Source organism: Pelodiscus sinensis, chromosome 2 (genome assembly GCF_049634645.1).
Source record: "Pelodiscus sinensis isolate JC-2024 chromosome 2, ASM4963464v1, whole genome shotgun sequence".
NCBI lineage: Eukaryota > Metazoa > Chordata > Testudines > Trionychidae > Pelodiscus > Pelodiscus sinensis.
In genome coordinates, this window is record NC_134712.1 from 257,255,517 (window position 1) to 257,282,465 (window position 26,949).

At 46.3% G+C, this 26,949-nt stretch overlaps 1 protein-coding gene across 1 annotated transcript; it reads right to left on the reverse strand.

Annotated features, from left to right (window-relative positions):
• Positions 1 to 175: 175 nt before the first annotated feature.
• CDC25A (cell division cycle 25A) lies at positions 176 to 24,051 on the reverse strand. Its single transcript, XM_075923046.1, has 16 exons — positions 23,719 to 24,051; positions 21,027 to 21,112; positions 18,351 to 18,399; positions 16,533 to 16,571; positions 16,317 to 16,353; positions 15,765 to 15,866; positions 12,792 to 12,911; positions 9,768 to 9,905; positions 8,499 to 8,573; positions 7,498 to 7,650; positions 7,066 to 7,155; positions 6,469 to 6,531; positions 6,276 to 6,374; positions 4,805 to 4,935; positions 4,385 to 4,496; positions 176 to 2,841 (listed from the first exon to the last, which is right to left on the reverse strand). The coding sequence occupies exons 1-16, from the start codon at positions 23,886 to 23,888 to the stop codon at positions 2,701 to 2,703; spliced, it is 1,605 nt and encodes a 534-aa protein (XP_075779161.1). The 5' UTR covers positions 23,889 to 24,051; the 3' UTR covers positions 176 to 2,700.
• Positions 24,052 to 26,949: the final 2,898 nt, after the last annotated feature.

Sequence of the window (26,949 nt, forward strand, 5' to 3'; positions counted from 1 at the left end):
TAGTAGGTCTCACAGCAGAAGGGAGTTTTAAGGAGAGATTTGGAGAAAGATAATTAGTTAATTTTGGAGAGGTTTATGAGGAGATTCTCCCAAGTGAGAAAGGCAGCATGGGAATTGTTCACACCACACTGCTTAAGAACAGTAATGATATAACTACATCGAAAACAAAACCAGCTTGGATTTTAGATAGTTTATTCCCTCAGCCTGCAAACATCTATTAAAGATGCAAGCTGTTTTAGTACAGATCCTACTTAGGACCATACAAATCTTACAACTTCCCTCCCACTCGCACAAAATCCTCAAACAGGATGCATACAAAAGAACAAAGTCGGGTATAAAACAAGGTTTTGTATTTCCACCCCCCGCAACAAGGTTACATGGAACTCTAACTCAAGGCGAACACTGCAACTAATTAACAGTGTGGTACAGCAGTGTTACTCAGCACACAATTAATATCCTGAATGCCAGGAAGTTGAGGGTATTCTCAGGAAGTACAAATGTAAAACCACAGATTGCTATTATGGTTATTGTTGCACAAAGGTGAATGATCCCTTTCAAATGGGAAAAAACCCATTATAATGTTCCTTAGTCTTCCACATGCTTTTATCAGATGTGGCTTGCAGCTTCACAATAGTTATATACATAACATTTGCTTGCCATGCTGTCCTATGCGAATGTGTGTGTATGTCAGATATACTATACTATACTATGTTGTTAAGTTGCCAATTCTTAGCACATACTGATCATGAGCACACAGCAAAGGTAATCATAAACCAGAAAGTGGCTTCACTCAAGAGGATTGCCGACTGGATTTCAGAACAGCTTTCCCCTTCCCAGATTTAATACAGACACATAATTCAGAAAGTTTACATTTAAGTCATTTCACTGGGCTTCTGAAAGAAATTCTTAATATAAAATACCATGCAAGAATGTGGAATACAACTTCACTCCTGTTTTTGATTATAAGTGTGGTAATCATCAGCACTGATTTAACACTCCGTAATCCACCCATAAAAGACTTAACTTTTTTTTAAAATAAAAATAAAAGTGTTACATAATGTTTTTGAAACCCAAAGGAATAAAACTTGAACAGGAAACGGGAAACTTAAAAACAAAATAAAACAGCAGAAAACTTCTCACCCTTTCTGTAACGTGACCTGAAGGTCTCAAGTCAAGCCACATGAAATACTTTGGATTTTTGCTAAGATAGAGTCTTTGAGAATCTATGGAAAGGCAGGCTGCTTTCTTAGTGGTGGTTTCATTGATATGTTGGTACATGGGGAAGTGGAGCCACTGCCAAACTAGGCACTACAATCTCATTGTGCTTAAAGCAAGAGGCAGATCACATGCAAAGTCATTAGACTGCTTCAGCATTTGCTAGATATGCTTTTCATGTTGCCAAAGTAGCAACTAGAACAAAGTTTAACATTGGCCCAATCTCTTGCCATGGGCTCCTCAGACTGCTTTGGGTAGCTAATTTCTTGGATTTAGCTGTTTAACTGGAGATCACAAAGTTGGCCTTTGAAAGATGTTCCTCTTATCCGCTATCTACTGATGTTAAAAGCTCATTGGCTGTGGGCTTCTTTCTTGACTTGTCCAACAAGCTAGTTGCAAACCTCTGAAGTTAAAAATCCACAGCTGCTGAAGCAGGTTTAGAACGGATGCACAGTGGGAGGCGGCTGAAGTTTCACTGAAAAGCAAATCAACTTGCAAGTGATGGGAGAAGCATGATTCCACATAGCCAGGTTCTCTTCCAGACGTAAACCATGATACCACCTAGAAATGGAAGGAGCAGCAACATGCTGCTCCATCACTACTAGATTTGGCAATGCTAAACACATAATCAGGTTTGCCACCTGGCATTTCAGAGTTCACCAAAAGCAACCTGTTCTCTGGCTTACAGGAACTGGACAGTAATCCTGCCCAGTTTGAAATGGTTTCTTTAGATCTAATGAAACAGCCAAGGAGAAATTCCTGAAGCTAAAATAAAAAAATAAAGCAACCTAGACCACACAATAAATTAAAACATGATATCTGCACAATGAGCACTTTCACTTTATACTGTCAGTAGGCTTCCGGGAGGTGCTGCATTCTAGTTGTATGAAAAGCCTCCTAAGGAAGCACCATTTTCTGTTTCACTTCACTTGGTGTTATACTGCCAACAACAACAAAAAGAACAGAGCTGCAGTCGAAAGGAAAGACTCGAGAACCCCATGGTAGGTTGGCTATTAGCAGAACGAGGTCTCAGTGCAATCCAGATGACTCAACTGCAGTGGTATTAGCTTCATTCGACTGTACTTAAATAATAAAATAAGGCATAGTTTTAAAACAGGCACTAAAATCATCTCAATATTAACACTTACATGGCATACACCAGCTCAAGCCATCCCACCTATAGAACAGCTGTTGGGTAGCTGTTCCTGTGTGCGCCATAGAAGAAAAGCCATTTCCACTAACCATCTTGAGAAAGGCATACAGAAAAGTCTCATCTTTGCAGTCAGCCTGTCGATCATTAGGGCAACATGGTGAATATAAGCATTCCATGTTGTTTCTCTGATCACTTCCAGCAAGACAAATGCAAAGATGTCCATGGAGCGAGCTGGTGCACAATAGTCAGGACTAAGGAACAGACAGATACACGCTTCCCCCCTAGAACTTCAGTTTTCCTACACAGTCTTCTCCTGCTCACGAATACAGTCCTTAGAGCTTCTTCAGGCGACTGTACAGTTCTCTTTTGCTCTTCTCACCCGCCCATGTTCTACTTTTTGTGCGGAACCTTTTCAAGTCTTCCTTGAAGTCCTCATGGTGCATAGGACGGTAGCTCTGGGGTTCACAATAATTCTGGGAAAGAAAAGCTGGTTTCACTTCAATTTGTCATTGCTTCATTTACCAATGACATTCCTAATGGAACCCTTTCTGATCCCATACCCCCAAGCAAACAAGCCCATGCACTTAGAATATTCTACACCACTATCCAAGCATCTCATCATCATGGCATCTAGATCCAGGCCCCAAATTTCAATATAACTACTGGTTGAAGCCAACATTCACAGACCGAACACACCATTCTGTTTGACATTTCTCCCTTAAAGACAGATCTCTCAAAGGAGGGGCGAAAACCTTATATTTACCTAGTTTTCATCCCAAAGCTTATAACCCAGAAACATTCTTTTCACCCATGAAAGCAACAGAACACAGGAACACCACAGAGCCATTAGGAAAGAGAAACAGTATCTATCCTGGTAGGGCAGATGGAAAGTAGGGAGGTACAGTCTAGTTAATCTAGCTGACATTTGGCTAGGACACCAGTTTTAAGTGGAACTTACATAATAAAAAGAATGTGTTTCTTTGCAATATAAAGGCAGCAGGATGTGTTTGTGTGCAGTTGGTTTATTATTTCAAAATGATCTCTAGCTTTGCCTATGCTGGAATGGCATGGAAAACTAGCTGGCGAACTAATAGAATAAGGCCACAGCACCAAGGAAGCTTAACGTGATCGAGATGAAAGCTATTTTAATAAAAACTTAAATGCACTAAGGCAGAAAAGCTGTTAGATTTAATATCACTCTTCAAATTAAGGACTTCCACTTAACATCCTCTCGCTTCGCACTGCTCCAACATTACCTTCCTGCTCCATGAGAAAATATGCTCATTTAAAGTTGTGCAATGCTCCCTTGTAATGTTGCTGCTCCTCTGGAGAAGCCCGGAAGTGGACAGAGTGGGGTTTGGCATCCCCCTCCCTCAGCTCCCTTACACCCCCAGTGCCTCTTGGCTGTCAGCAGACCCCACAGATAAGTACCTTCCTCTTCCCTCCTCCCCCTGCAGCAATCAGCTGGTACAGGGCATTCAGAGGCTGGGGAGGGAAGATGCAATGTGCTTCAGGGAGGAGGTGGAACAGGGGCGGGAAGAGGCAGGCCTGAGAAGGAGCAGGGAGGCGGCTGAGCTCCCGGCTCCCCCCCCTCCCCCCCAAATCAGCAGCAGAGCCTGTTCCTGTGAGAAGCTGTTGCTTCTGCTCGCCATGGGATTTTAATAGCTACAAAAGATCAATTTTATACGTCATGCAAGAGACACTGGTAAGCACCACAGGGACAGTAGGTTGCTTTGAGGTATGGAGAGGGCTTTGACAAGAGTCTTTACTACAAAAGCCTCCAATGACACGTTACTTGCAGCATTCAATCTAGTCTTGTAGCATAGCAAGCCCACTATGTGCAAAAGAGCAAGAAAGAGGATGCATCATGCAGTGAGTTATGCTTCCTCTCTTTGGAAGCACAATTTAAGTTCTACGGCTGAATTTAGCTGGAAAGGGGCATTTGTTCAATGTTATCCCTCTCGTCAAGAGGAAAACCGAAGGGCAATCAGAAGTTCATAAATGAGTACTCCTTACTCTGCATCTTAAGAAGAAGTCCTTATAGCCTCCCTTTAGTACATAGAGCTCTGGGTAATGCAGGTTGGGGTACTCGTTCCCCAGTCTGTCTCTCTCTCTCACAAACCGGCACCTGTAACAGGGACAGAGGTTAAAACGTACAAACCGGTGTTTAGAAAAAAAGTTACATTTGTACAATCCACACTGTTAACCTGTGCCTCCCACTACTCAAACTACTGAGTACAGCAGCCAACCACTATCTGCTGGAACACACATTGTCCTATCAGGAATGAGTGCGCCAATACCTATTACAGTAAACTGCATAAGCAGCTGACATGCTGCTGTCTAAAGTCTTCAAAAGCTTGCTAGTAACAACTAGGTAACTAGCATAGCTACAGGATTCTGATCACAGTATAGACAGTACTATGCTCAGATACTCACATTCGGGGACCCCGCTCTGAGGAGAACTCACAGTGGAATACTATTATTACTCGTTTGTTCTCTGATGCCAGGATAGGCTTCTTCAACAGGTAATCCTCCACATCCTCTTCCATGTGGAGGTTTACAGCACCCTGGGAAGGCAGAATCGCAACTGAGCACACAGCACAAATTAAGAGGGAAGATGTAACGAAGCCACTTGCATCTTCTCTTGAGCACAGTTAGCTTTGCTTTCCTTTACTAACAGAAAGCCATTTAATTTCTTGGAGAGCAGCTCCATTTTAATGGCCACTTGAATGACTGCACAACATCGGTAGGATTTAACCTTACACCTCAAAGCACAGTGTCGTTAAACTGCTTTTTAGAACTAGCCAGCTTACTCAAGCAGAGCTCTCCAGAGTAACTGCTCATTTTTCAAAGTGCATGCAAGAGCATAAGGCCATTTCTTCAGCAGTTGGAATATTAAAATTTAGTTACAGTAAACAACATCTAGTTAAACAATGGAAGTTTTAAATGTCTGTTTCCCAAGATACATATGGCATCCTAACATTCTGATTTCTCTACAGAGGAAAAAGGTGTGAGGTCAGTCCTCTAAAACTGCTCCACACCTCCCATTAAGGGATGGGCAATAATTTTTGATGAGGGGCCACTCCAAAAATTGAGAGGGTGCGAGTCTAGGAAAGAGGTTGGGCGCAGAAAGGAGCTCAGTGTAGGGAACTGGGGTGTAGGAAGGGTTGCAGGTTCTAGGAGGGAGTTGTGACCTGGGGAAGGGGTGCAGGGCTTTAGGTTATGACCTGGGGCAGGAAGGGGTGCAGAGAGTTTGAGTTGTGACCTGGGGCAGGGAGTTGGGGTGCAGGAATGGGCGGAGGGCCTGGGGCAGGCTATGGCCAGGAGGTGCTTACTGTAGACAGCTCTGAGCCAGCAGCCCAGCAGGCTCCCTGCCTGCTGTATCCTTAAGTGCCACTCAAGTGCTCAGCTGCTATGGCCTGCCTGCGTGCGTCTGCACCATAGAATCACAGAACACTAGAACGGAAAGGGACCTCAAGAGATCAAGTCCAGTCCCCTGCCCTCACGGCAAGACCAAGCACCATCTAGATCAGTGGTTCCCAAACTTTTCGGCGTCACGCCCCCTTTCAGATTTGAGAAACCCTCATGTCCCATCCCGCCCCCCCTCCCCCCAAACCAGCAAAACTTGTTGATAAAAAAGGAACTGACCAGGGCAGCAAAACTTGATGGGGGGCGGGAGGAGGGTATGTAAAAATGAATAAAAACATTAACTACGTAACTGATAAAAATTCTCTCGGTCACATGGTTAACAGCTGTTGGTGCTCCCAGCCCCACAAGGCTGCCACTGCACCCAGGAAGAATTTAATTGGTGAGGGTAACCAATAAGCATCATCTTATCAGTTAACACATTAAACTCTTACATCCCTAATACAGACACCGATATCTCTCTTCTGCAGGGTCACTGTACCTTGATATGGCCTCCCTCATATTCATATGGATATCTGCAGTCAATTATCACACACTCCTTAATGAAGCTTGCAAACTTCCCAGTCAGCACAGATACAATCTACACAGAAAAAAAGATTTCAGAAGTTTATCTTGTGCTACATGACTCTGCTTCCTTGTACAAAGCAATTTCTTATTGCCACAGGGATACATACCATTTCTGAGTCAATATATTTTAAGTCTTGATGTTTCCCATCTACAGTGTGGAAAAGGTAACCCTAAAAAAGGAAAACAGAAGCCTAACTCAGACTGAGGAAATCCTATTTAAGACCATGTAGACCATATATCCGTTACAGACTATCTGGTTATTGATTTTACACCACCCAGCAGTATAAATGGACACTCCATAGACCAGCAAAGGCACCTATTATTCATGAGGCATATGCAGTCAAGCCACAGTGTTCTTAACTATATTCAAAGCAAAGAATTTCAGGAAGTCCCATCATTGTACAGTCTTCCACAATGTACGTCGCAGTTTATGGCTGCCCACGCTGACACAGTAGCCCATCTCTAACTTGCCATCTGCCCACAAGACCTTACAGTCTAAAGACAGAGGAAAAATGGATGCAATTGAATAGTTTGCAGAGAGTTAAGGGATGTTGAGTAATAGTAGGAAAGGTTTCAGAATCTCTCACAAGAGGGAGGAGTAAATGATTGTTAAAGCATTTTTAAATGCTCAGCAGTAGAGTACGCAAAGGAAACCTGACAGGTTAGTTTGACACAAAGATGCTACTTAAAAAAAAAATCGTTACCTTTGAGAAGTCACCAATAAGATTCCTTTGGTCACTGTCCAAAATGCTCTCGATCTCGGAGGATGACTGAGTCCTCATTAATTTTAGATTCTACAGAAGCAATGGTTTGAAATGACATCAGGATGGTCCATTATCCTTGCCCACAGAGAATTAATGCACTTCACTGAGAGCAAACGCTAACATCAAGTGGTATGTATCAGAACACCTACATCCTGGCTTTCCACACCCTCTAATTTAATTTCACTTTGAATCACAAAACCAGACCTGAACTCAAGCCCACCTAACCCACTCCCTTACACCACGCATTAAGAGGTGACAGCTTCTTACATAGACAGTTATCGACCTGGAAGATCATTGTTCTCTTGAGTATCCTTATTGTAAATACCTATCCTCACAAAATAAAACTGATTAGACGAGGATTAAAACACCAACCGTTGCTTCTTCAGAAAGTGTTCCAGGCACATTTTTTCTCCTTTTGCTGTTTTCTGAAGAGGTCTCTTCTTGGGACCTTTCCATTCTTTTCAGGGCAGTCCTAGCCACACCATTAGGCAGAGATGGTGACCCAAACAATCTGCACCTTTTCATCTGGGGGGGAGGGAGAGAAGCAGAAAAACTGAGACATTCCCCCCTAGCTAAGAAGGATAAGGTTAAAATCTAGATCAGTCTCTAACGAAGTTTCCTGCAAACATATTCATATAAGATTTAATTAGGGCATGAGCGGGTGTAAAACTGTCACAACAAAGTAGCTGACAATTTGGTGGCACAGCCAACTGACCTCTTAACTAATACCGGGCTGTATATTTAGTTGCTATGCAAGAAACCTGGGTCCTAGAGTCGGTCTCTTGCCAGAAAGGTTTAGTGAGTGTGGGGACATTACAAAAGAAGCATGCTGTGCCCTTCGGGTGAGGGAGTGTTTCGGATACCTTGACAGCAAATACTCTGGCAGATTAAAGTACTGAGTTGATGGAGTTGAGAGAATCCAGATTTTAGCATTAAAAGATAGTGAGGCTGGAGGCATTACAGATTGATGCATGCAGAATGGATTGGAGAGACATTTGTAAGATTCTGTTTAGGATGCAAACTTTGGACATTTCTCTCAAATTGCTGAAGGAAAAACCTTAATAGTTAAATCCTACTGTTTCTAAATGCTACAAAGACGGAACCCTCTAGTCATTAGGAAAGCTAAGATTAAGAGCAAGTATGTACTGACTACCATGTCCTAGATCCTGAGAGGTGCAGGATCAAAGATGCAATCATGGTGACTTGTCCAAAAGGCAGTTTTTGAAAGTTATATTAGCAAATGTATGCCTTGAGTGTAATAGGGATGCCCACTAAGAGTAGTGATTTACTCAGTTTTTAATAATGCATTTCAATGGTATAGATGGGCATTTGAAAGAGATGCAAGTTGCATTATCCCACCCCAACGTACTTACGTAGTTGTCTGCTTTTCTCATGACCAGGGGAGCAGTCCAAAGGCTCGCCACACCAGATGGCATCTCTTCATTGTTCTGAGGAAGCAGAAAATCATTGAAGTTTTATCACATTTCAGGAAGAACAGTCAGTGGCTTCACAATTTGTCTAAGGCTTTTACACCGCTCAAGCAGGGGCCAAAACACTTCTTTGGGATTACTTACTCATTCACTGTTGTGGGAACTTCCTCTTATCTAGTAATTCCTAGATTAGCAGGAATTCCATTCTAATGGAAGCTAGGATACTGGGAAGGCAGAATCTTAAAACTGTTAAGGGAAGTTATAGCAACTGATTCATTTACCAAAAAATCCATTTATGTTTTTAAAATGTTACTTTAAAACTTCTGACTCCATCCCGGTAAGTCTAGTTTCTACATCAATTACCCCATTTTACACAGGTATTTTCCTTCCCATTATATATCCTGGGTATTCCCCAATAACTGCAAGCTGAGTATTTTATCACCAACATAGGAACTGCAGCAAATCGTCTCAATTTAATTGCTATTGTCATCTAGTGAGGATCTGAAGTGACAAGTTCTACAGTCTACTGTTCGAAGTAGAAGCATAATATTTCTGTAATTCTATGAAAAGCATTGAGAGTTGGACAGGACTACAGCTATGTCTGCACTATGACTTTTGTCAGTAAAACTTGTGTCGATCAGAGGCCGGAAAAAAACCACCCCCTTGATGGACAACTAAATTTCACTGACAAAAGCACTGGTGTGGACAATGCTGTGTTGGCAGGACTGTCTGACAAATGACAATCTCTACTACTGACATTACTACTGATGCCTTGGGATGGTTTCACTATGCCAGCAGGAAGGCTCTCACCCGTTAGCATTGGAAAATCTTAGTGACACAGCTGCAGTGGTACAGCTATGCTGCTGTAAGTGTAGATATAGCCTACTACAGCATCAGGTCGTCTTGAAGGATTATTGGCAATTACTAGCTTTTTGCCACTTGTGATGAAAGAAGCTCTATCTTAGTTATAATAGTTGCTTACCATAGATGTTCAAAGTGGACAAATGCCCTTAACAGATGATTGATAATCCTATAAGGCTAAACTAGAATTTACCCCACCATGGTCATTTAAAAACCTGGATCAAGAGTCTGCCCTCAGGGCATTATGTATGCACATCACTTCCCATGTGCAGATTCTTTACTTCCTTAGAAGTGTTCAATACAGACATGTGTCCCTCACAGGTATAAATCAACCTCTCCCCTTCCACATACCTTCAAGTCCTCACCATCCAATATATCTAGGAACCCATCATCTTCTTCCTCAGTCTCACGGGATGTTAGAGATGACTGCTGCATCAAAGCAGGCCTATAGTTTTCCAGGTCGCCTTCAGGGGCTTCACCAGTGGGAAACTGGAACAAGACATTTTGGTTGAATGGCAGCCTCTATCCAGCCCTTTATTCTGGGGACTGTGAGAGACACTGACAGGGCAGCAGGTTAGAGCCATAGGCCAATTCACTTGTGTGTGAATATTAAAGAAGTGTTAAGCGTACTAATTCCCACAGAGCAATTCACCGATGTGTTAAAAGGTATTGTTTTCACCTATCCATATCCTGTTGATTGCTATTACATTATGTATAGACAAAAAGTGTGTATAAATATTAGGATGAAAGTTTACTTGATGTGTAAACATTATGAAAACTAATGAAGGTTTGTTATGTGCAATTATATTTTTTTACAATGTAGATAGCATATATCCTGGTAATTGTTTATCCAAATGTGATTGGAGCCTTGGAAATGTAATTGAAGAAGGTTGCTAATTTCAAAGTATGGGTCATTGTGTTTGACAACAGAAATTCACAGACTCAGTATGTATTTAGTCAACAAAAGAGAAGCCCATGCTGTGAATGAAGGTCAGATTGCCTACCATGGAAAGGAGCTATAAGAATGCACCCAGGGAATGGGTTTGTATCTCTGAACTATTTGGACACTCACAGGGAAGCATTCCAGATGCAAGACAAAGATCCCAAAGTTATTTTGGGTAACCTCCAGAGACTTAAGGAAAACTAGCAGATTACGACATCTCTGCTACTATTTTGAAAATACAAACTTACACTTGTTTATGTATTTTACCTGCTTTAGCCTCTCAATAACTTGCTTATTTTTTTAACTAATGAATTGTTTGTTAGTTTAGAGAAATTGGCTGCCAGAACTGTCTTTGGTGTGACATTAAGAGTATCCATTGACCTGGGGTAAGCAGCTGACTTTTTAGAGTTGGGAAGAATCCAGTGGAATGGGATTATTTTTTGTTAAATCACTAAGATCGGTTGAAAGAGACTGAAAGGTCTAAGGCAGTGGTTCCCAAACTTTTTGGCATCACGCTCCCTTGATTTTGAGAAACCCTTATGCGCCCCCACCCCCCCGCAATAAAACTTAGGGGGGGGGAGAAAAAAAAGAAGAAGAAAAGGAACTGACGGGGGCCGAAAAACAAAAACAAGGGGATTGACCGGGGGGGGCGGCGCCAGAGAAGGGTTGCCTTGCGTCCCCCCTGGAATTCCTTCATGCCCCCACCAGGAAGCACACCCCCCAATTTGGGAACCCATGGTCTAAAGGGACTGTGTGGCTCTATGGTAAGACTGGTATTGTGATCCAGGAGTACGCTTTTGTTACTGACTTGGTGAAATCTAATTATAGAATAGATCACCATTTTGGGGCATCTGTCCTATTTTCTCACCTGAGATTGGCCACGCACAGTAGTGAGCCACTCCAGACAGCATGGCACTATGATCTCCCTTTTAGAAGAAGAAGAACACTAGTTCTAGCAGCTAAGGCAGGGTCATTCCTTGAAATGGAATGTAAAAGGCATTCCCATGGTTATCCCATACATGCATCAATTGGCTTAGGCAGCTCCAAACCTGGCTCTGACACTTATTGTTGGCCACCAGAATAGTGAAAAACTTCATTGCTAGTTTTTCAATTAAAGGATAATCCTGCATTCTGAAAAATTATATAACCCAACATGTTTGCAAACAGCAGCTCACTTTCAAGATGGTGTAGAGAAGGGCAGGTCTAAATAACAAGAAGTTACTCCAAGCCTCCAGGTTTTGTGCATGCAATCAGAAGGTTTTTAAAAAAGAGGGATCACCATACCTAAGTAGGGAATAAAAACCAAAGTCCCCAATTTCCTGCTTATATATAGTGGTCATGGTCCCATTCCTGGATGTCCCAAGACAAGCAACAAAACTGGCCATAGGATATATATCCCTATATTACATATGCAATTTTCAATTTTATCATTTTAAATGCATCTAAATTTCAATATAGCGGTCTGCTTCACTACAGAAGTGGCAACACAATATAAAGATTCATCCAACACCGGATGTGTTACACATGCAGGCTCACTTATTGCAGCTTAGCTCAAATTACATGAAGGATTATCATCAACAACTACTAGTGTATGATGGCCAAACTGTACAGTCTCTAAGAGAAAGGATTAATGGACACAAGTCAGATATTCAAAAAGGTACCACAGAAACCTGTTGGGGAACATTTTAACTTGCCCAGATACTCATTAATGGATCTCAAAGTTACTATATTATTGCAAGCCAATTTCAAAAATCAGCTTGAAAGGGATATTACAGAATTTAATTTCATTTACAAGTTTGATACCTAAACAAAGACCTTGCGTGGATGGCCCACTACATTCCACATCTAACGAGATAAAAAAACCAAGCACGGGGTACTTAAGAGCCCCTAGTACCCACTATCAGCTTCATTTAGCATGGACACTGACAGTTCCCCCCCCTTTTTCCTTCTTTCCCCCCCCATTTCTTCTCTTTCTGCTATTTATTTGGAAACTGGACCTCTTAACTCCATTCATCTGAATGAGCTGTGCACAGGAAAGCTCATGATACCATCTATATTTTTTGTTAGTCTCTAATGTGCTGCAAGACAAGTAGTTTTTTGTTTTTTTTGTTTTTTTAAGTTTTTTTCAGTTACAGACTCACATGGCTACCCCTCTGAAACTAGTGGCATCACAGTAAGTTATGTTTAAAACCCTTACATTGATCTCCCATATTAAAAATTCTCAGTTCACACGGTGGAATGAAATTTTTCCCTAATACCTGTGTGGATATTTTTCCAGATCAATGTGTTATCAATAAAAGATGCAAAAAAGAGATCTCCCCCTACTGCAGAGCATTGCATCTCAGGTCCACCATTTGCAATGGCCTTTCCTCCTAGAACCAAGCAAGCCTAAGGCAAGGCAAGTTAGTTGCCAAGGTCACCCTGATACATACCATCCGAGCCGGGGCAGAGTTCTGCCGTTGCCCAAAAACATCTTTTCCATCCTCAAAGGAACGGACACGCAGACAACTACGAGAAGCGGGCCTGGTTGGCTTCTTAAACTCAAAAGACTCCTTAAGGAAATGGAGCAAGAGAAGCATGTTATCAAACAAAGCCTAGAGGTGGAAGGCCCATTGATTAGAGATATTTTACAGTCTGTCCTTCTTAGACTCAGCTCCCTGCAATCCAATGAAATAAGTAAATCTTTCAGAATATGCACATTTCTAAAAGAAAGTTGTTAAAATAGTGATTGATATAGGAGAATCACACTTCCTCCGAGTTATACTCTACAGTCACGCATCTATCCACTTGCCCTGTCTAATCCTTTCAAAATGCAACCAGATCTGTACCTAAATTACTAGGGGTATGTCTACACTTGCACCCTCTTTTGAGAGAGGGATACAAATGAAGACAATCGAAATAGCAAATGAAGCTGGGATTTACATATCCTGCAATTCATTTGCATAATCGCGTTATGGTGCTATTTTGAAATAGCGCCATAACATGATTATTCAAATGAAGCATGGGATATTTAAATCCCAGCTTCATTTGCAATTTTGAATGTCTTCATTTGCATCCCTCTCTCAAAAGAGAGGCAAGCATAGACATACACTAGAATGAGCTTGCTATTGTGGGACAAGCTGCACTCTTCTCCCATTACTCCTGAGAAGGGCAGATGCTTCTACAGAAATCTGAGCCCTCATAAGATTTCTTCATTGACCCAATTCACAGCCATTTGGACTATAATGGAGTTGGACTCAAGAGCCCCTGACAAGTTCCTTAAAGATTTAATGTACTCTATTTAATGAAATCACACATGTTTACAATTTGATGATTGTTACCTTACAGGGCAATTGTCTGGACAGCCAGTAATCACCTCTCTACAGTTCCTACTGCCTCTGCCTATTCTCCTGTACACCTGATCACCCTTTTTCTTTTCATTAGAATATTGGTCTCCCCTCTCACTTCTGGTTGCCTGGCTCACTCATTCACAATGCTGCTGCAAAATGATTCTCCAATTTACAGATCTGATGAGGTCTCCCTCTCTCAATCCCTCTCGTGGCTCTCTATCATTAATTGTAAGCTATGTGTCTCCACCATCAAGGCCCTTCCCAACCTAGTCTTCACCCTTTCATCTGTTATTTGGTATTAACAGATAGACTCCTGCCTCCAGTCAGCCCAAAATGCCCACTTGCTACATTTCCAAACAGGCATCTTTGTGCTTTCTCTTGCTAAGCTTCATGCTTATGCCCTTCCCTCCACTCTTGAACATCTAAGCCACTGCAGTGTTTTGCTTCAACTCCCTTAAGAATTCTTTGCCACAATACTTAAAAACATATTAAGGCTAGACCAGTCCTTTTCAGGCTGACTGATACTATCTAGTTGTCTTATGTACTCCCATGTCTGTCTGTTCCGGTAAGTTTTTTTTGCCTTAGACTAAGTGATTTGTCTTTTTTTGATTATTATAAACACAGTACTTAGCACAATGGAGCTCCTAAGCTAGGGATAGGCAATAATTTTTGTTGAGACACCACTCCAAGATTTTTCTATGGAGAGATACAGGGTCTGAGATGGAGGCTGGGTGCAGAAGGGAGCTCAGGGTAGGGAACTGGGGTGGAGGAGGGGGGTAGTGACCCATGGCAGGGGATTGGAGAGCAGGATCCAGGAAAGGGTATCGGTGTGGGAGAGAAATTCTGGCTGGGATGGTGGGGAAGGCTGTAGGGAGGTGTGCAGAGTCTGGGAGGGAGTTGAGATCTGGGGCAGGTGGGAGGAATGCAGAGGATTTGGGTGGTGACCTGGGGCAGAGAGCTCGGGGGCAGGAAAGGGTGGAGTGTCAGAGGTTGGGGTCCTCTCCCTGGCTGGGAGGGGCTTATCTAGATGGCTCCTAGCCAGCAGCCCAACTCCCTGCCAGCAGCTCCAGGCTGTTTAAAGCAGCTGGTTGTTCCATGTGTCTCTGTGCTGGGAGGGGAGGGGAGGGGAGGGGAGGGTTTTGCATACTACCCCTGCCCCTAGCATAATCTCTCAGGTCCCATTGGCCTGCTTTCGGACAATAGGAGCGGAGAGATTGCGCCACGTGCTGCTTCCAGCACAGCCAGCCGCTCTGAGCAGCGTGGAGTTAATCTGTGCCCAAGGGTCTCAGCAGGGCATGCCAAATCTGGCCTGTACCATGCCCAACCCTGTCTTAGGCATTATGGTAATACAAAAAGCGGGAAGTCAGCTTTTGCACCATATTAGTGCAAATTTTGCAAGACAAACCATGGAGAAGTTTAAGAATACCACAGTTTACTCAAGCAAGACAGACAGACTTTACCCACCAGATCAACCACTCATTACAAACCTCCTCCCCAAATAAGGAGTTATCCCTGTGCATCAAGCCCCATACTATCACAACTGACAGCTTCCTGGATATAGCCTCCCATATTATACAGTAATTACTCATTTAACACGTACACACTTAACATGTTTTCGCAATAGCACAATTTTATTTTTAGGGAACGTTTTTCGAACACCACAACTGTCCCCAAAAACAACACGAAAATAATCAGGTGGCGGACTACTTTGCACAGCGGTATAAGTTGGCGAAAACAGTGGTAATACACAGGAGCGGATGAATACATGTGGTCACACGCTTCTCTGCTCACTCACGTTTATCTTTGTGTTTTAACAAACCGCAGCGACTTGTGTTACTAGTTATTTTGTGCTGCTAGATATCTAATGCTGACATCGATGACCCAGCACAAACAAAATATTGACTTTGCCACCACCACCTGAAACATAACCCCTACCTTTTCCATTATTTTTAATGAGAAAATTGACTCCGCATAGCACGTTTTCACTTAGCACGAACATTTTCAGAAACGCACCTATAGCGTTAAATGAGGAATTACTGTACTACTTCAGAGAAGCATAGAGTGAGCTAAACTTACATTCTCTTTGTTGTCATCTGGTTCAATGAGGTGAAAAACATCACAATCCAATGAATCGGAGTTGCTCCTCTTCAGAGCAGGACTAGACCCCAGCAGCTTCTGCTGCAAAATTAAAAGGACAAATCCTGTTCAGTCTCAATCAGATCCCCAGATTTTGGGCAACTGAGAGACCATGCTGTCAGCTTGCCAAGAACGTAAAGACTGCAGTACCCAAATTTGCGCAAAATGGCACAAACTATGTTAAAAACAAGGGCTGGACAGAGACATGCAGCCCATGGAGACAACCGGCCTCAGGATGCAACACTGCCACATAAAGCTAATGACAGGCTCTCTTGTAGAACATAACAGATTACACTTTGGTCTCAATCCAGATTATAACCTATGGTTTTCTATTATCTTAATTTTAAGCAACAAGCAACACCACATTCTTGAGACTGGAAGATTAATGAGCTTTGCTGGTTATCTTCTAATAAAAGTCGGCACAGATAAGTAGTGTAACATTTAATATTGAAAACCTCTCTCTTGTGAAAGTCGAAAATCCCCCTCACTTACCGGGAGAGAACGTATTCTTCTGATGGGCAGCTGAACACTGTAATGAGAAAAGAGACAAAAATAGAATCAAGTTTCACATTAACATTTAAGCTGAAAAGCTACTAATAGTAACTGGCAACACAATTCAGTTTTTCCACTGCAAAACTGAATTAACTAGTGGTACAATTTAATAGATCACTAATTAAGAGGAGAAGTTAAAATTAAAAGCGTACTCACTTTGTAAGTCTGCTAGATTCTATAACTGTTTTCTCAAAGCTGAAAAAAGTCAGACAAAGGACATTACTTAGCTTTACTGCCAATTCATAATCCAATACTTTGAACTACTTAGTGTTGTTTAAACTTAAAGCCAGTTGTTGCTTCTGTTTATCCCACGTTACAAGCTTGTGTACCCGAGGCTACATCTGCACCAGCAGCTCTCAACCAGAGGTTCAGAGCCTTCTTGGGGACCACAAGTCGATTTCTGGGGCTTTGCCAAGCAGGGCCAGAGTTAAGACTCGCTGAGGTAGAAAGCCAAAGTCCCAACATGGCCCTGAGCCCCACCACTGAGGATAAGTCAAAACCTGAGCAATTTAGCTTTATGGGGCCACAGGCAATTTCCCACTTTGCTATCTCCTAACACTTTCATGTGCAGAAACCATTTGTGGAGGCACAGGGGGGCTGTGGTATTTTTGTAGCACGCAGAACGGGACTCAGAAAGATCAAGAACTTCAATATACACTACAGCTTATACTAGCATAATTTGTGTGTGAATAAAGCACCCCACTGTGCAACCCAAGGATATAAAAATTGTGGATTCAGATCTGATCCACATCTGCTGGAAACAACGTGCATCCGATCCACAATCTACTCCCTGCCCTTTACATATAACCGCATCGGTGCCTCTGCAGCAGCAAGTGATTTTACAGCATCTCAGGAATAGGTATGTGGATTGGTGTGTGTCTTTGGGGTGCCTGTCCTGCTCTTTCCTGCCAGGTGCTACTATCTGGGAACACAGACAATGCAGGGTGCTTGTCCCTCTCTTCTCTACCAGGTGCTCCTACCAGGAGCAGGACAAGCACCCTGCTCCTCCACAGAAGTGCCTCGAACCTGCTCCCTGGTAGGAGCGTCTGGTGGAGCAGAGCAGGTCAAACACCTGTATGGAGCCTTTTTGTAGTATCTGCATATGCACCAATATTCCTCAAATGAATCATAGGTATCTGCGAATTTGCAGGACTCGAACGAGAGGAGTGCTCTTCTGCTTGCAGGGTTATTTTTTTATGCAGACAGGAGAACTCTCTCCTATGAGCATAGAGTGTCTTCACTACATGTGCTGCTGCATTCATACAGCTGTGCTGTATACATAGACATGGCTTTAAGAACAGCAGACAATATTGTTCTTTATTTCCTAGAGTCTTATTGTCTCAGCTGGGCTGGTGGACTAAACCCACTTTCCCCAAGAGACTAGCTAGTCTTTCTAATTCAGGATATTAACAGCAGATTAGCATAAATGGAAACAGAGCTTCTCAGTGAGAAATGGGACAGGACATAGCTCACGGATAAAGTGTGTCCAAAACCCTATCCTCTCCCTTTGCCTGCAAGGAAAGGGCATAACTGACTGCTCAGAGGTAGCAAACTTAAAACAAGCGATTGTTGTTAGCCATCACTTCAGATACTTGTACAAGAAAATAGTATAGCTGAGTATTTAATGAAAACTATAAGTTACATGCAAGTTAAGTGCAGTCCTCCAACTGCTAAACAAAGTGCTAATGTGATGCTCAGAGCCTTGGATCCGCAGAAATACATATGTTAATCTGGGCAACACATTAATTTAGACAAATTATTGATTAGTCTGGGCTAAACTCTGTGGTGGCAGAAAACCTAGGATCCCAAAATGCAGTGTGCCATGATGTACAGTTCAAGAAGGTCAAATGAGAAAAGCCCATTTTACATGCACTAGCTGCAGAGGTTTCAGATTAAGTCTCCTATTTGCCCACACAGCGCAGTTAAAGTATAATGTAAAATGCCAGAAGTAAAGTTTAGCATATTTCTACATACTTTTCCTCAATGTCCGAGTTCAAAGGATCGAGAGAATCCAGACAGTAGCCTGTCAAAGACAAAAAAGGTTTTTACTATTGAAAATATAAAATACAGGGAACTATTAGCAAGAAATCTTAGATCTTCTTCCCCAGGACAACTTTTTGCTATGGGGTGGGGGGGCGAGAGAGAGAGAGAGAGAGTTGAAAGAAAGAGTTAGATCAAGTCCATAACTCATCCCCCACTAGAAGTTCTGGGGTGGAGGTGTGGGAAGAGACAGCTTTGAGTGTCACTACCTATTACTTCGGACCACAGGTATTGGTTTGATACTTTTGGGGCGAGTGAGAAAAAGAAGAATAAAAAGATTCCACCATACTACCCTATATGAGAAACTGTCACATAGGATAGCAACATATTGCTTTAGAAACATAGCCTAAATAATATTTTGGCTTATTTTTCCATACAGACTAATTACCATTTCTTTGCAGGTTAGCCCTGCCAGCTGATTGCTTTCTACATGCAAGATTTTAGCTATGCTCTTATCTCTCTTCCCCAATAGATAATATTGGAACATTTCACATAGTCATCTACCAAAAAAAAAGCTTTCTTAAGACAAATAAGTATCCAGATAGTAAGATAATTAGTAACTTATTGATATACCAGAATCAGATGATGCATTAAAGCAATACAGCTGTTTCTGCTAGGTTTAAGGTTATGAAGAATTTCACAGGCTAGTGTTTTAAAGAACTACTTTGACAAAATAGGTGGAAGCATGCTACATCTCCATGTCTTGCTGCCTTATCCTACTATTACCTCACTCCATATCATCTGGTGTCTATTCACTTTGTGTCAGACTATGGTGCTTTCATCTGTAGTCTAGAGTGCCATTCAGTGTCATGGCACTACAAGAGACAAGATATATGTAGAAAGAAGGGGATTTTCCTATACTGGGTTGCTTCAAAGGAGTACATGAAACCCATAAGATTAAAAAAAAAATTAGCTAACCATAACTCATTTTGTTATTCCAAAGAGTGTAGGTTTTCAAACCCATATCCGTTTAAATAAAATTTTATATATATTTTTCTCTCTCTCTCTCTCTCTCTCTCTCTCTCACACACACACACACACTCTGATGTAGTGCCTCCCATCCCAAAATACTTCAAGTTTTAGACATAGCTGTATTTCAATGGTCCTATATATTTCTGGGGTGCCATGACAGTAGTCAGTTGGATAACCAACACCACAAAGTATGCCATCAGTGGATGTAAAACATGGTGGCTTTGCTTAGACCCTCTTCATATAGGGAAGTTAGCAACTAGTCAACTGGAGTATTGACTACTTGCTTTCCTCCCCCCCTTCCTGCCACCGGCATCAGCCCCTGTCCTCAGTGGACAGGGGCTGCTAGACCGAACAGTTCTGATTTGCACTGGTCCGGGACACTGCACCTCTGCATTTTAAATGTAATAAAAGACCAGCAGCTCTTACTACATTTAACATGCAGAGCTGCAGTGTGGGTGGCTCCCAGAGCCAGCATGAGCTGGGACTGCTCAATCCCAGCACGAGCTGGCTCCTGGAGCTACCCCCACTGCAGCTCTGGAAGGCAGTCCTTATCAACTAATTCTGTAGTTGATACAATTTGTATCGACACACAATTAGCCAAATACAGATGTTAAATTGCAGTTATCTTAATACCTCATGAACTCTAGTGACCACATACAGCACACAATCATGGTTTAAGATCATAATCCAAAAGACTAACATAAAAGTTGCATTCATGCAGTTTATCTACCTCAGTAAAATAAAAAGCACGGTCAGTTCTGTCAAGAATTCATTTTGTTGTTCCAAACAGTCTATGTTTTCAAACTCATTCCTTATGTCGAGTGTCAGCAACCACAAATTAACATGGGAGACCTATGTTTACCAATGGTTTACAGAGAAGGAGAAAACACTACAGCTTGAACCTCTCTAGTCTGGCACCCTTGGGAACCGACTGGCACCGAACCAGAGAATATGCTAAACCACAGGAAGTCAATATGATCTAGCAGCATCAGCAACACTTCTAGGAGTCCAATAAGCAGCAGAAGACATTTTGGGGTAAATAAGAGCTAAATAACAGCACAGAACATTGAGAGCCCAGAAATGGTGGCTGTAAAACTTTATGCCTATGTCTACACTGGTGCGATTTTGCGCCAGAGATATGCAAATGAGGCTAAGCGTGGAATATCGTCGAGCCTCATTAGCTATGCAAATGAGGCTCGGCAATATTCCACACAGCCTCATTTGCATATTGCTGGCACAAGATCATGCCAGTGTAGACATAGTCTGTGGGTCCACATGAGACTTGGCCACACCAATGATAAGTGGACATCTGGCTAATTAAAATCATGCTGGAACACAGATATTGCTGGAGAAGAGAGGTTTAACCTGTAGTGAACTGGAACCAGAATTAATTTTTCACATTGGTTCTGTCACTTACTAAATGATGCCAGACAAACTCACTTAACCTCTTTACTTAAGTGTCTACATTTTCTTTTTTATAAAATGGAGGGCTGCTAGAATAAATTGTTGTTGCAGTGAATTATGCAAGCACACAGCATTAGCTTCCTCTTGCATCTGAAAATTGCTCTTTATAATACAGGATAAGAGCATGTCAAGCTTTTTCATTCCTTCGTACTTATGCATAGATTAAAAAGTAACCTGAATCAGTAGATTCCGACGAGTCTGTTCTTTGTAGATTGCTACTGTTCCTCATTTCCAGCATTAGCAGAGAGTTTTCATGCTGACTATAAAGATTAAAAACAGAGTTATTTTACTCAATGTTTCAGCCAGAAAGTGTCACAATAGGTTTAAAATGTAGAAACACTGTAGATGAGCTCCATTCGGAACAGAATTGATCAGTTTAAGTAGTGGACAATGCAAAAACGTGCCAGTTTAACAGTCCTGCAAATTGAAATTTTGAGTACCCATAATGAACACAGCACACATAGCTGTCTCCGGACAAGGTCATGGGGACTCATGCATAAGGTATGTGGCAGCAACTAGGAATAATATTGAGATCATATGTGGCACCATGTGGGCTGTGTTGAAAGGGTGCACTAAACAGACCAGTACCAGGGAGCCATGAGGTTGCAGGAATGAGCTCAGGGGAACTATATATAGTGGAAGTAAAGGTTATATAGGTGGAGTAACGGGCTGGAGAAAAACAACAAAGGGGCCAAGGTGGTTACATGGGTGAGGTTATGGGGGGCCATATGTTGTAGAGCTGGACAGACCAGGATTCACAGGAGCTGCAGAGATTAGGAATGCAGGGGGAAGAGTCATGAGAGCCATCCGAAGGAGAAGTGCAGGCCCAAGAAGTCTGGAAGGCTGCAGGACTGGAGCCCAGAGAGCCAGATACAGAGGAAGGGGACAGGCGCCAAGGAACTAGGGAGCCTGGTACCAGAAAGGTTATAGGGGTGGAGTGATGGGGGCCCCACGGAGGCAATTACAAGGAGGCTGCGGGGTGAAGTCTGGGCGAGCCGGCGTGAAGCCGCTGTAGGGGCGAGGTCCTGGGGGCTATGGAAGCTGAGGGGGCGAGGCCACAGGCACAAGTGGGTTTTTGGGGGGGCCGCATGGCTGGGGATGCGTTAGGGCTGCGGGGGGGGCCCTGCAGGCGGGATGAGGTTAGTGGGGGGGGGGCCCTGCAGGCGGGATGAGGTTAGTGGGGGGGGGGGCCCCTGCAGGCGGGATGAGGTTAGTGGGGGGGGGGGGCCCCTGCAGGCGGGATGAGGTTAGTGGGGGGGGGGGGGCCCTGCAGGCGGGATGAGGTTAGTGCGGGGGGGGGGGGGGCCCTGCAGGCGGGATGAGGTTAGTGCGGGGGGGGGGGGGCCCTGCAGGCGGGATGAGGTTAGTGGGGGGGGGGGCCCCTGCAGGCGGGATGAGGTTAGTGGGGGGGGGGGGGCCCTGCAGGCGGGATGAGGTTAGTGGGGGGGGGAGGGCCCTGCAGGCGGGATGAGGTTAGTGGGGGGGGGCGCGCCCTGCAGGCGGGATGAGGTTAGTGGGGGGGGCGCGCCCTGCAGGCGGGATGAGGTTAGTGGGGGGGGGGGGGGCGCCCTGCAGGCGGGATGAGGTTAGTGGGGGGGGGGCGCCCTGCAGGCGGGATGAGGTTAGTGGGGGGGGGGGGCGCCCTGCAGGCGGGATGAGGTTAGTGGGGGGGGGCGCCCTGCAGGCGGGATGAGGTTAGTGGGGGGGGGGGGGCGCCCTGCAGGCGGGATGAGGTTAGTGGGGGGGGGGCGCCCTGCAGGCGGGATGAGGTTAGTGGGGGGGGGGGGCGCCCTGCAGGCGGGATGAGGTTAGTGGGGGGGGGGGGGCCCTGCAGGCGGGATGAGGTTAGTGGGGGGGGGGGGGCCCTGCAGGCGGGATGAGGTTAGTGGGGGGGCGCCCTGCAGGCGGGATGAGGTTAGTGGGGGGGGGTGGCCCTGCAGGCGGGATGAGGTTAGTGGGGGGGCGCCCTGCAGGCGGGATGAGGTTAGTGGGGGGGCGCCCTGCAGGCGGGATGAGGTTAGTGGGGGGGGGCCCCTGCAGGCGGGATGAGGTTAGTGGGGGGGGGGCCCTGCAGGCGGGATGAGGTTAGTGGGGGGGGGGGCGCCCTGCAGGCGGGATGAGGTTAGTGGGGGGGGGGCGCCCTGCAGGCGGGATGAGGTTAGTGGGGGGGGGGCGCCCTGCAGGCGGGATGAGGTTAGTGGGGGGGGGGGGCCCTGCAGGCGGGATGAGGTTAGTGGGGGGGGGTGGCCCTGCAGGCGGGATGAGGTTAGTGGGGGGGCGCCCTGCAGGCGGGATGAGGTTAGTGGGGGGGGGCGCCCTGCAGGCGGGATGAGGTTAGGGGGGGGGGGCCCCTGCAGGCGGGATGAGGTTAGTGGGGGGGGGGGCCCTGCAGGCGGGATGAGGTTAGTGGGGGGGGGGGGCGCCCTGCAGGCGGGATGAGGTTAGTGGGGGGGGGCGCCCTGCAGGCGGGATGAGGTTAGTGGGGGGGGGGGGGGCCCTGCAGGCGGGATGAGGTTAGTGGGGGGGGGGGGCCCTGCAGGCGGGATGAGGTTAGTGGGGGGGGGGGGCCCTGCAGGCGGGATGAGGTTAGTGGGGGGGGGGGGCCCTGCAGGCGGGATGAGGTTAGTGGGGGGGGGGGCCCCTGCAGGCGGGATGAGGTTAGTGGGGGGGGCAGGTTCCAGGCTGGGGGGGGGCGCTCTGGGAGCCACACGTGGGGAGGGAGAAAACGCCCCTGCGGGATTCCGGCAGCTGACGGGGGGGGGGGGGGGGGCGAAGAGCGGGTGTCACGTGGGGCAGTGTGGGGGAGGGGGGAAGTGCGGAGACGGGGGGGGGGATGTGGGGGCTGCAGGGGGCGGGCCGGTCCCACCTGTAGCCGAGCCCTTGCAGCTGCTTCATGGTGCGGCTGAGGCCGGAGACCGGGGAGAGCTCGGCGGGGAACAGGGACTTGGCCACGCCGGGCCCGGCGGCCGGCAGCTGCGGCAGGAGGAGGCGGCGGCGGTGGGGGCCCGGCGGGCCGGGGCCGGGGCCGGGATCCATGCGGCGGGCGGGCGGCTCCTGCTGTCGGCGGCGACCCCCGCGCCCGGGCCCTCCCGTCAGCCGCACAGCGCGCGCGCGCGAGCTCCCCGCGGACACCCGAAGCTGGCGCCAAACGCGGGCCCGCCAATCAGAAGCCGTCTGGCCGCGCCCCGCCCACCTCTCTGAGGGACCGCCACTCTGGGGCGGGGAGGGGGTGAAAAAAGAGCAGCGGCGCCTCGCGACCAATCACAAACCGGACGCTTTTCCTTTCCCGCCCCCTCCCCTCGTGGAATGACCAAGACATTGGCCTTCGTCTTTCCTCCGCCCACAGAGCGGGGCTGGCCAATAGAACAGAAGGGACGGCAAGCGGGAAAGCCAATTGAAACCCGCCAAAGATTCCTTCCTCCCGCCCCTGCATTGTGTGACAGGAGACCTGACCAGTAGAATTGCCGATGAGCCCGTTGGGCGCCGGCGGGTTTTTTCGTTGACACTCACAGCCACCGCCCTCCTAGGCGCGCCAGTGGCACTACAAATCCCAGCATGCAACGCTCCAGCTGGATCCCTGGATCCTTCGGCTCAATGGGGAGCGTTGCATGCTGGGATGTGTAGTCTCTAGTAACCTCACCTCAGCAGCTCAGGATCAGGAGCCATCGCTGAGGGCAACACTGGGAGGGGGTGGGGATGCATGAGGAGGCCATGGGTGTAATCACATGCCATTTGGGCAGCACAAGCATGGCTGGTAACTGGTAGCTCAGCTCCTAGGACCTCTCTGTCTAGAGACCCTGCTCCGGGTGGGAAAGAACCAGCTTGACTCTCGGATCCCGGGGGGACGTCGGCGGCTGGCTCCGCAGGTCCTTCGCCTCGTCACCTCAGCATCCGCAGATCCTTCACCTCGTCACCTCAGCATCCGCAGATCCTCATCACCTCAGCATCCGCAGATCCTTCGCCTCATCACCTCAGCATCCGCAGATCCTCGTCACCTCAGCATCCGCAGATCCTTCGCCTCATCACCTCAGCATCCGCAGATCCTCGTCACCTCAGCATCCGCAGGTCCTTCGCCTCGTCACCTCAGCATCCGCAGATCCTCATCACCTCAGCATCCGCAGATCCTTTGCCTTGTCACCTCAGCATCCGCAGATCCTTCACCTCGTCACCTCAGCATCCGCAGATCCTCGTCACCTCAGCATCCGCAGATCCTTTGCCTTGTCACCTCAGCATCCGCAGATCCTCATCACCTCAGCATCCGCAGATCCTTGTCACCTCAGCATCCGCAGATCCTTCGCCTCATCCCCTCAGCATCCGCAGATCCTCATCACCTCAGCATCCGCAGATCCTTGTCACCTCTGCATCCGCAGATCCTTGTCACCTCTGCATCCGCAGATCCTTGTCACCTCAGCATCCACAGATCCTTCGCCTTGTCACCTCAGCATCCGCAGATCCTCATCACCTCAGCATCCGCAGATCCTTGTCACCTCTGCATTCGCAGATCCTTCGCCTCATCCCCTCAGCATCCGCAGATCCTCATCACCTCAGCATCCGCAGATCCTTGTCACCTCAGCATCCGCAGATCCTCATCACCTCAGCATCCGCAGATCCTCATCACCTCAGCATCCGTGGCACGGAAATCACCGAGAAACAGGCGTGGGAACCCCCCCCCCCCCGAGGACGTTTTTATGGGGCAACGTTTCCGCCTGGTTTTAAGAGCACCGTTCCCAAATCCTGCGGTTTTAGCCCAAGTCCAGTGGCACCGGAATAGTTTTTATAGCAGGAGTGCCGAAGCCACAAGCCACTTAAAGCCACACCGTGGGGCAGTTCCCACAAGTGTCACAACCTTCCAAAGCTTCAGAAGGGTATCCGAGTTAGTCTGTAACAGGAAAAACTTAAACAAACAACAATGGTCTAGTAGCACTTTAAAGACTAACGAAACCTTTGAAGTTTTTCTTCAAAGCCTGGGCTACTGGAGGCATGTGATCAAGTGAGACTAAGAATAATAATGCCTAGCTTTTAGCTCCACTCTCATGAAACAACCAAATGGATTGTTAGACCTCCTGATTACAGAGAAAAGATTCAAAATGTGACTGAAGTGCTTAACTAAGGGCAAAAACAGTGGAATAAAAAGAGCCCACATTTTACTTTACTTACTCTTCTGGGTTTTGCACATTTTTAACCATTTGAGGATGACAATACTGTAATAGGGTGTTGAGAATGGCGCCCCTCAATCAGAGAAGCACATTGGGGGCTTTCGGTGTGGTGATGTGCAATGCAAACCACCTTTGGCTTCCCCTCCACCCATTCTAGATGGTGACTCCTGGAACGAAAGCCAGAGATTAACTGCATGTAGGATACATGACCACGCCGAACCCAAAAGGGAGCAATATGTCTGGAATCTCCTTTGCTGTTTTGCCTGCGGGAGGAACTGGTGCTTCCCAACTCTACCCAGCCAGTGATGAGCTACAGGAACACACAATGTAAGGAGAGCTTCTGATAGCAGAAGAATCTCACTGTGAACATGTGCATCCATGTGGGTGAGAGCTCCCCCTGTACAAGTTGTGTGCGAGCAGCTTCAACACATTGTCTTAGCTCAGGACCCATCAATAAACGAACTGTGGCCAGAGACCGTATCAGTTTGAAAAGTATCAAAACTCAACCTGCACATGTGAATCCACATAGGAGAGAGGCCCTGATGGTGTGCCCAGTGCCAGAAATGCTTTAGCGGCAGTCCTACCTCATTGTGCACGAGACCTTGCTTCATGTACCAGCAGCATCACAAGCTCTCTAGTCTGATCATGCACCAAGGAATGTATAGCAGGAAGCAGCTCTAAAAGTGTATCATATGGAAGAAGAACCTCACCATCCTGTCCATCTTGACCATGCACCAGAGGGATCAAATGGGAGAGAGGCCCTTACAGGGCCACGCAGTGCCTGAGAGGAGCTTCAATTGCCAATCCAAGCTGTCTGTACACCGAAGGCTCATGGAGGAGCTGGCCAGGACATCTGCAGGCCTAGGAAATCTCCCTTGGGAACAGAGTTAAGGTTGGGGAATAGGTCTGTTGATGGGGTCAGCCCTAGGCTCCCACAGGCT

Excerpts from the sequence above, each read along its gene's own strand:
- CDC25A (XM_075923046.1), bottom strand. The coding sequence starts at position 23,888 with ATGGATCCCGGCCCCGGCCCCGGCCCGCCGGGCCCCCACCGCCGCCGC. Across the intron at positions 18,400-21,026 it reads GTCGGAATCTACTGATTCAG|GCTACTGTCTGGATTCTCTC; the intron begins GTTACTTTTTAA and ends TGTCTTTGACAG. Across the intron at positions 6,375-6,468 it reads AATATATTGACTCAGAAATG|ATTGTATCTGTGCTGACTGG; the intron begins GTATGTATCCCT and ends TTTTCTGTGTAG.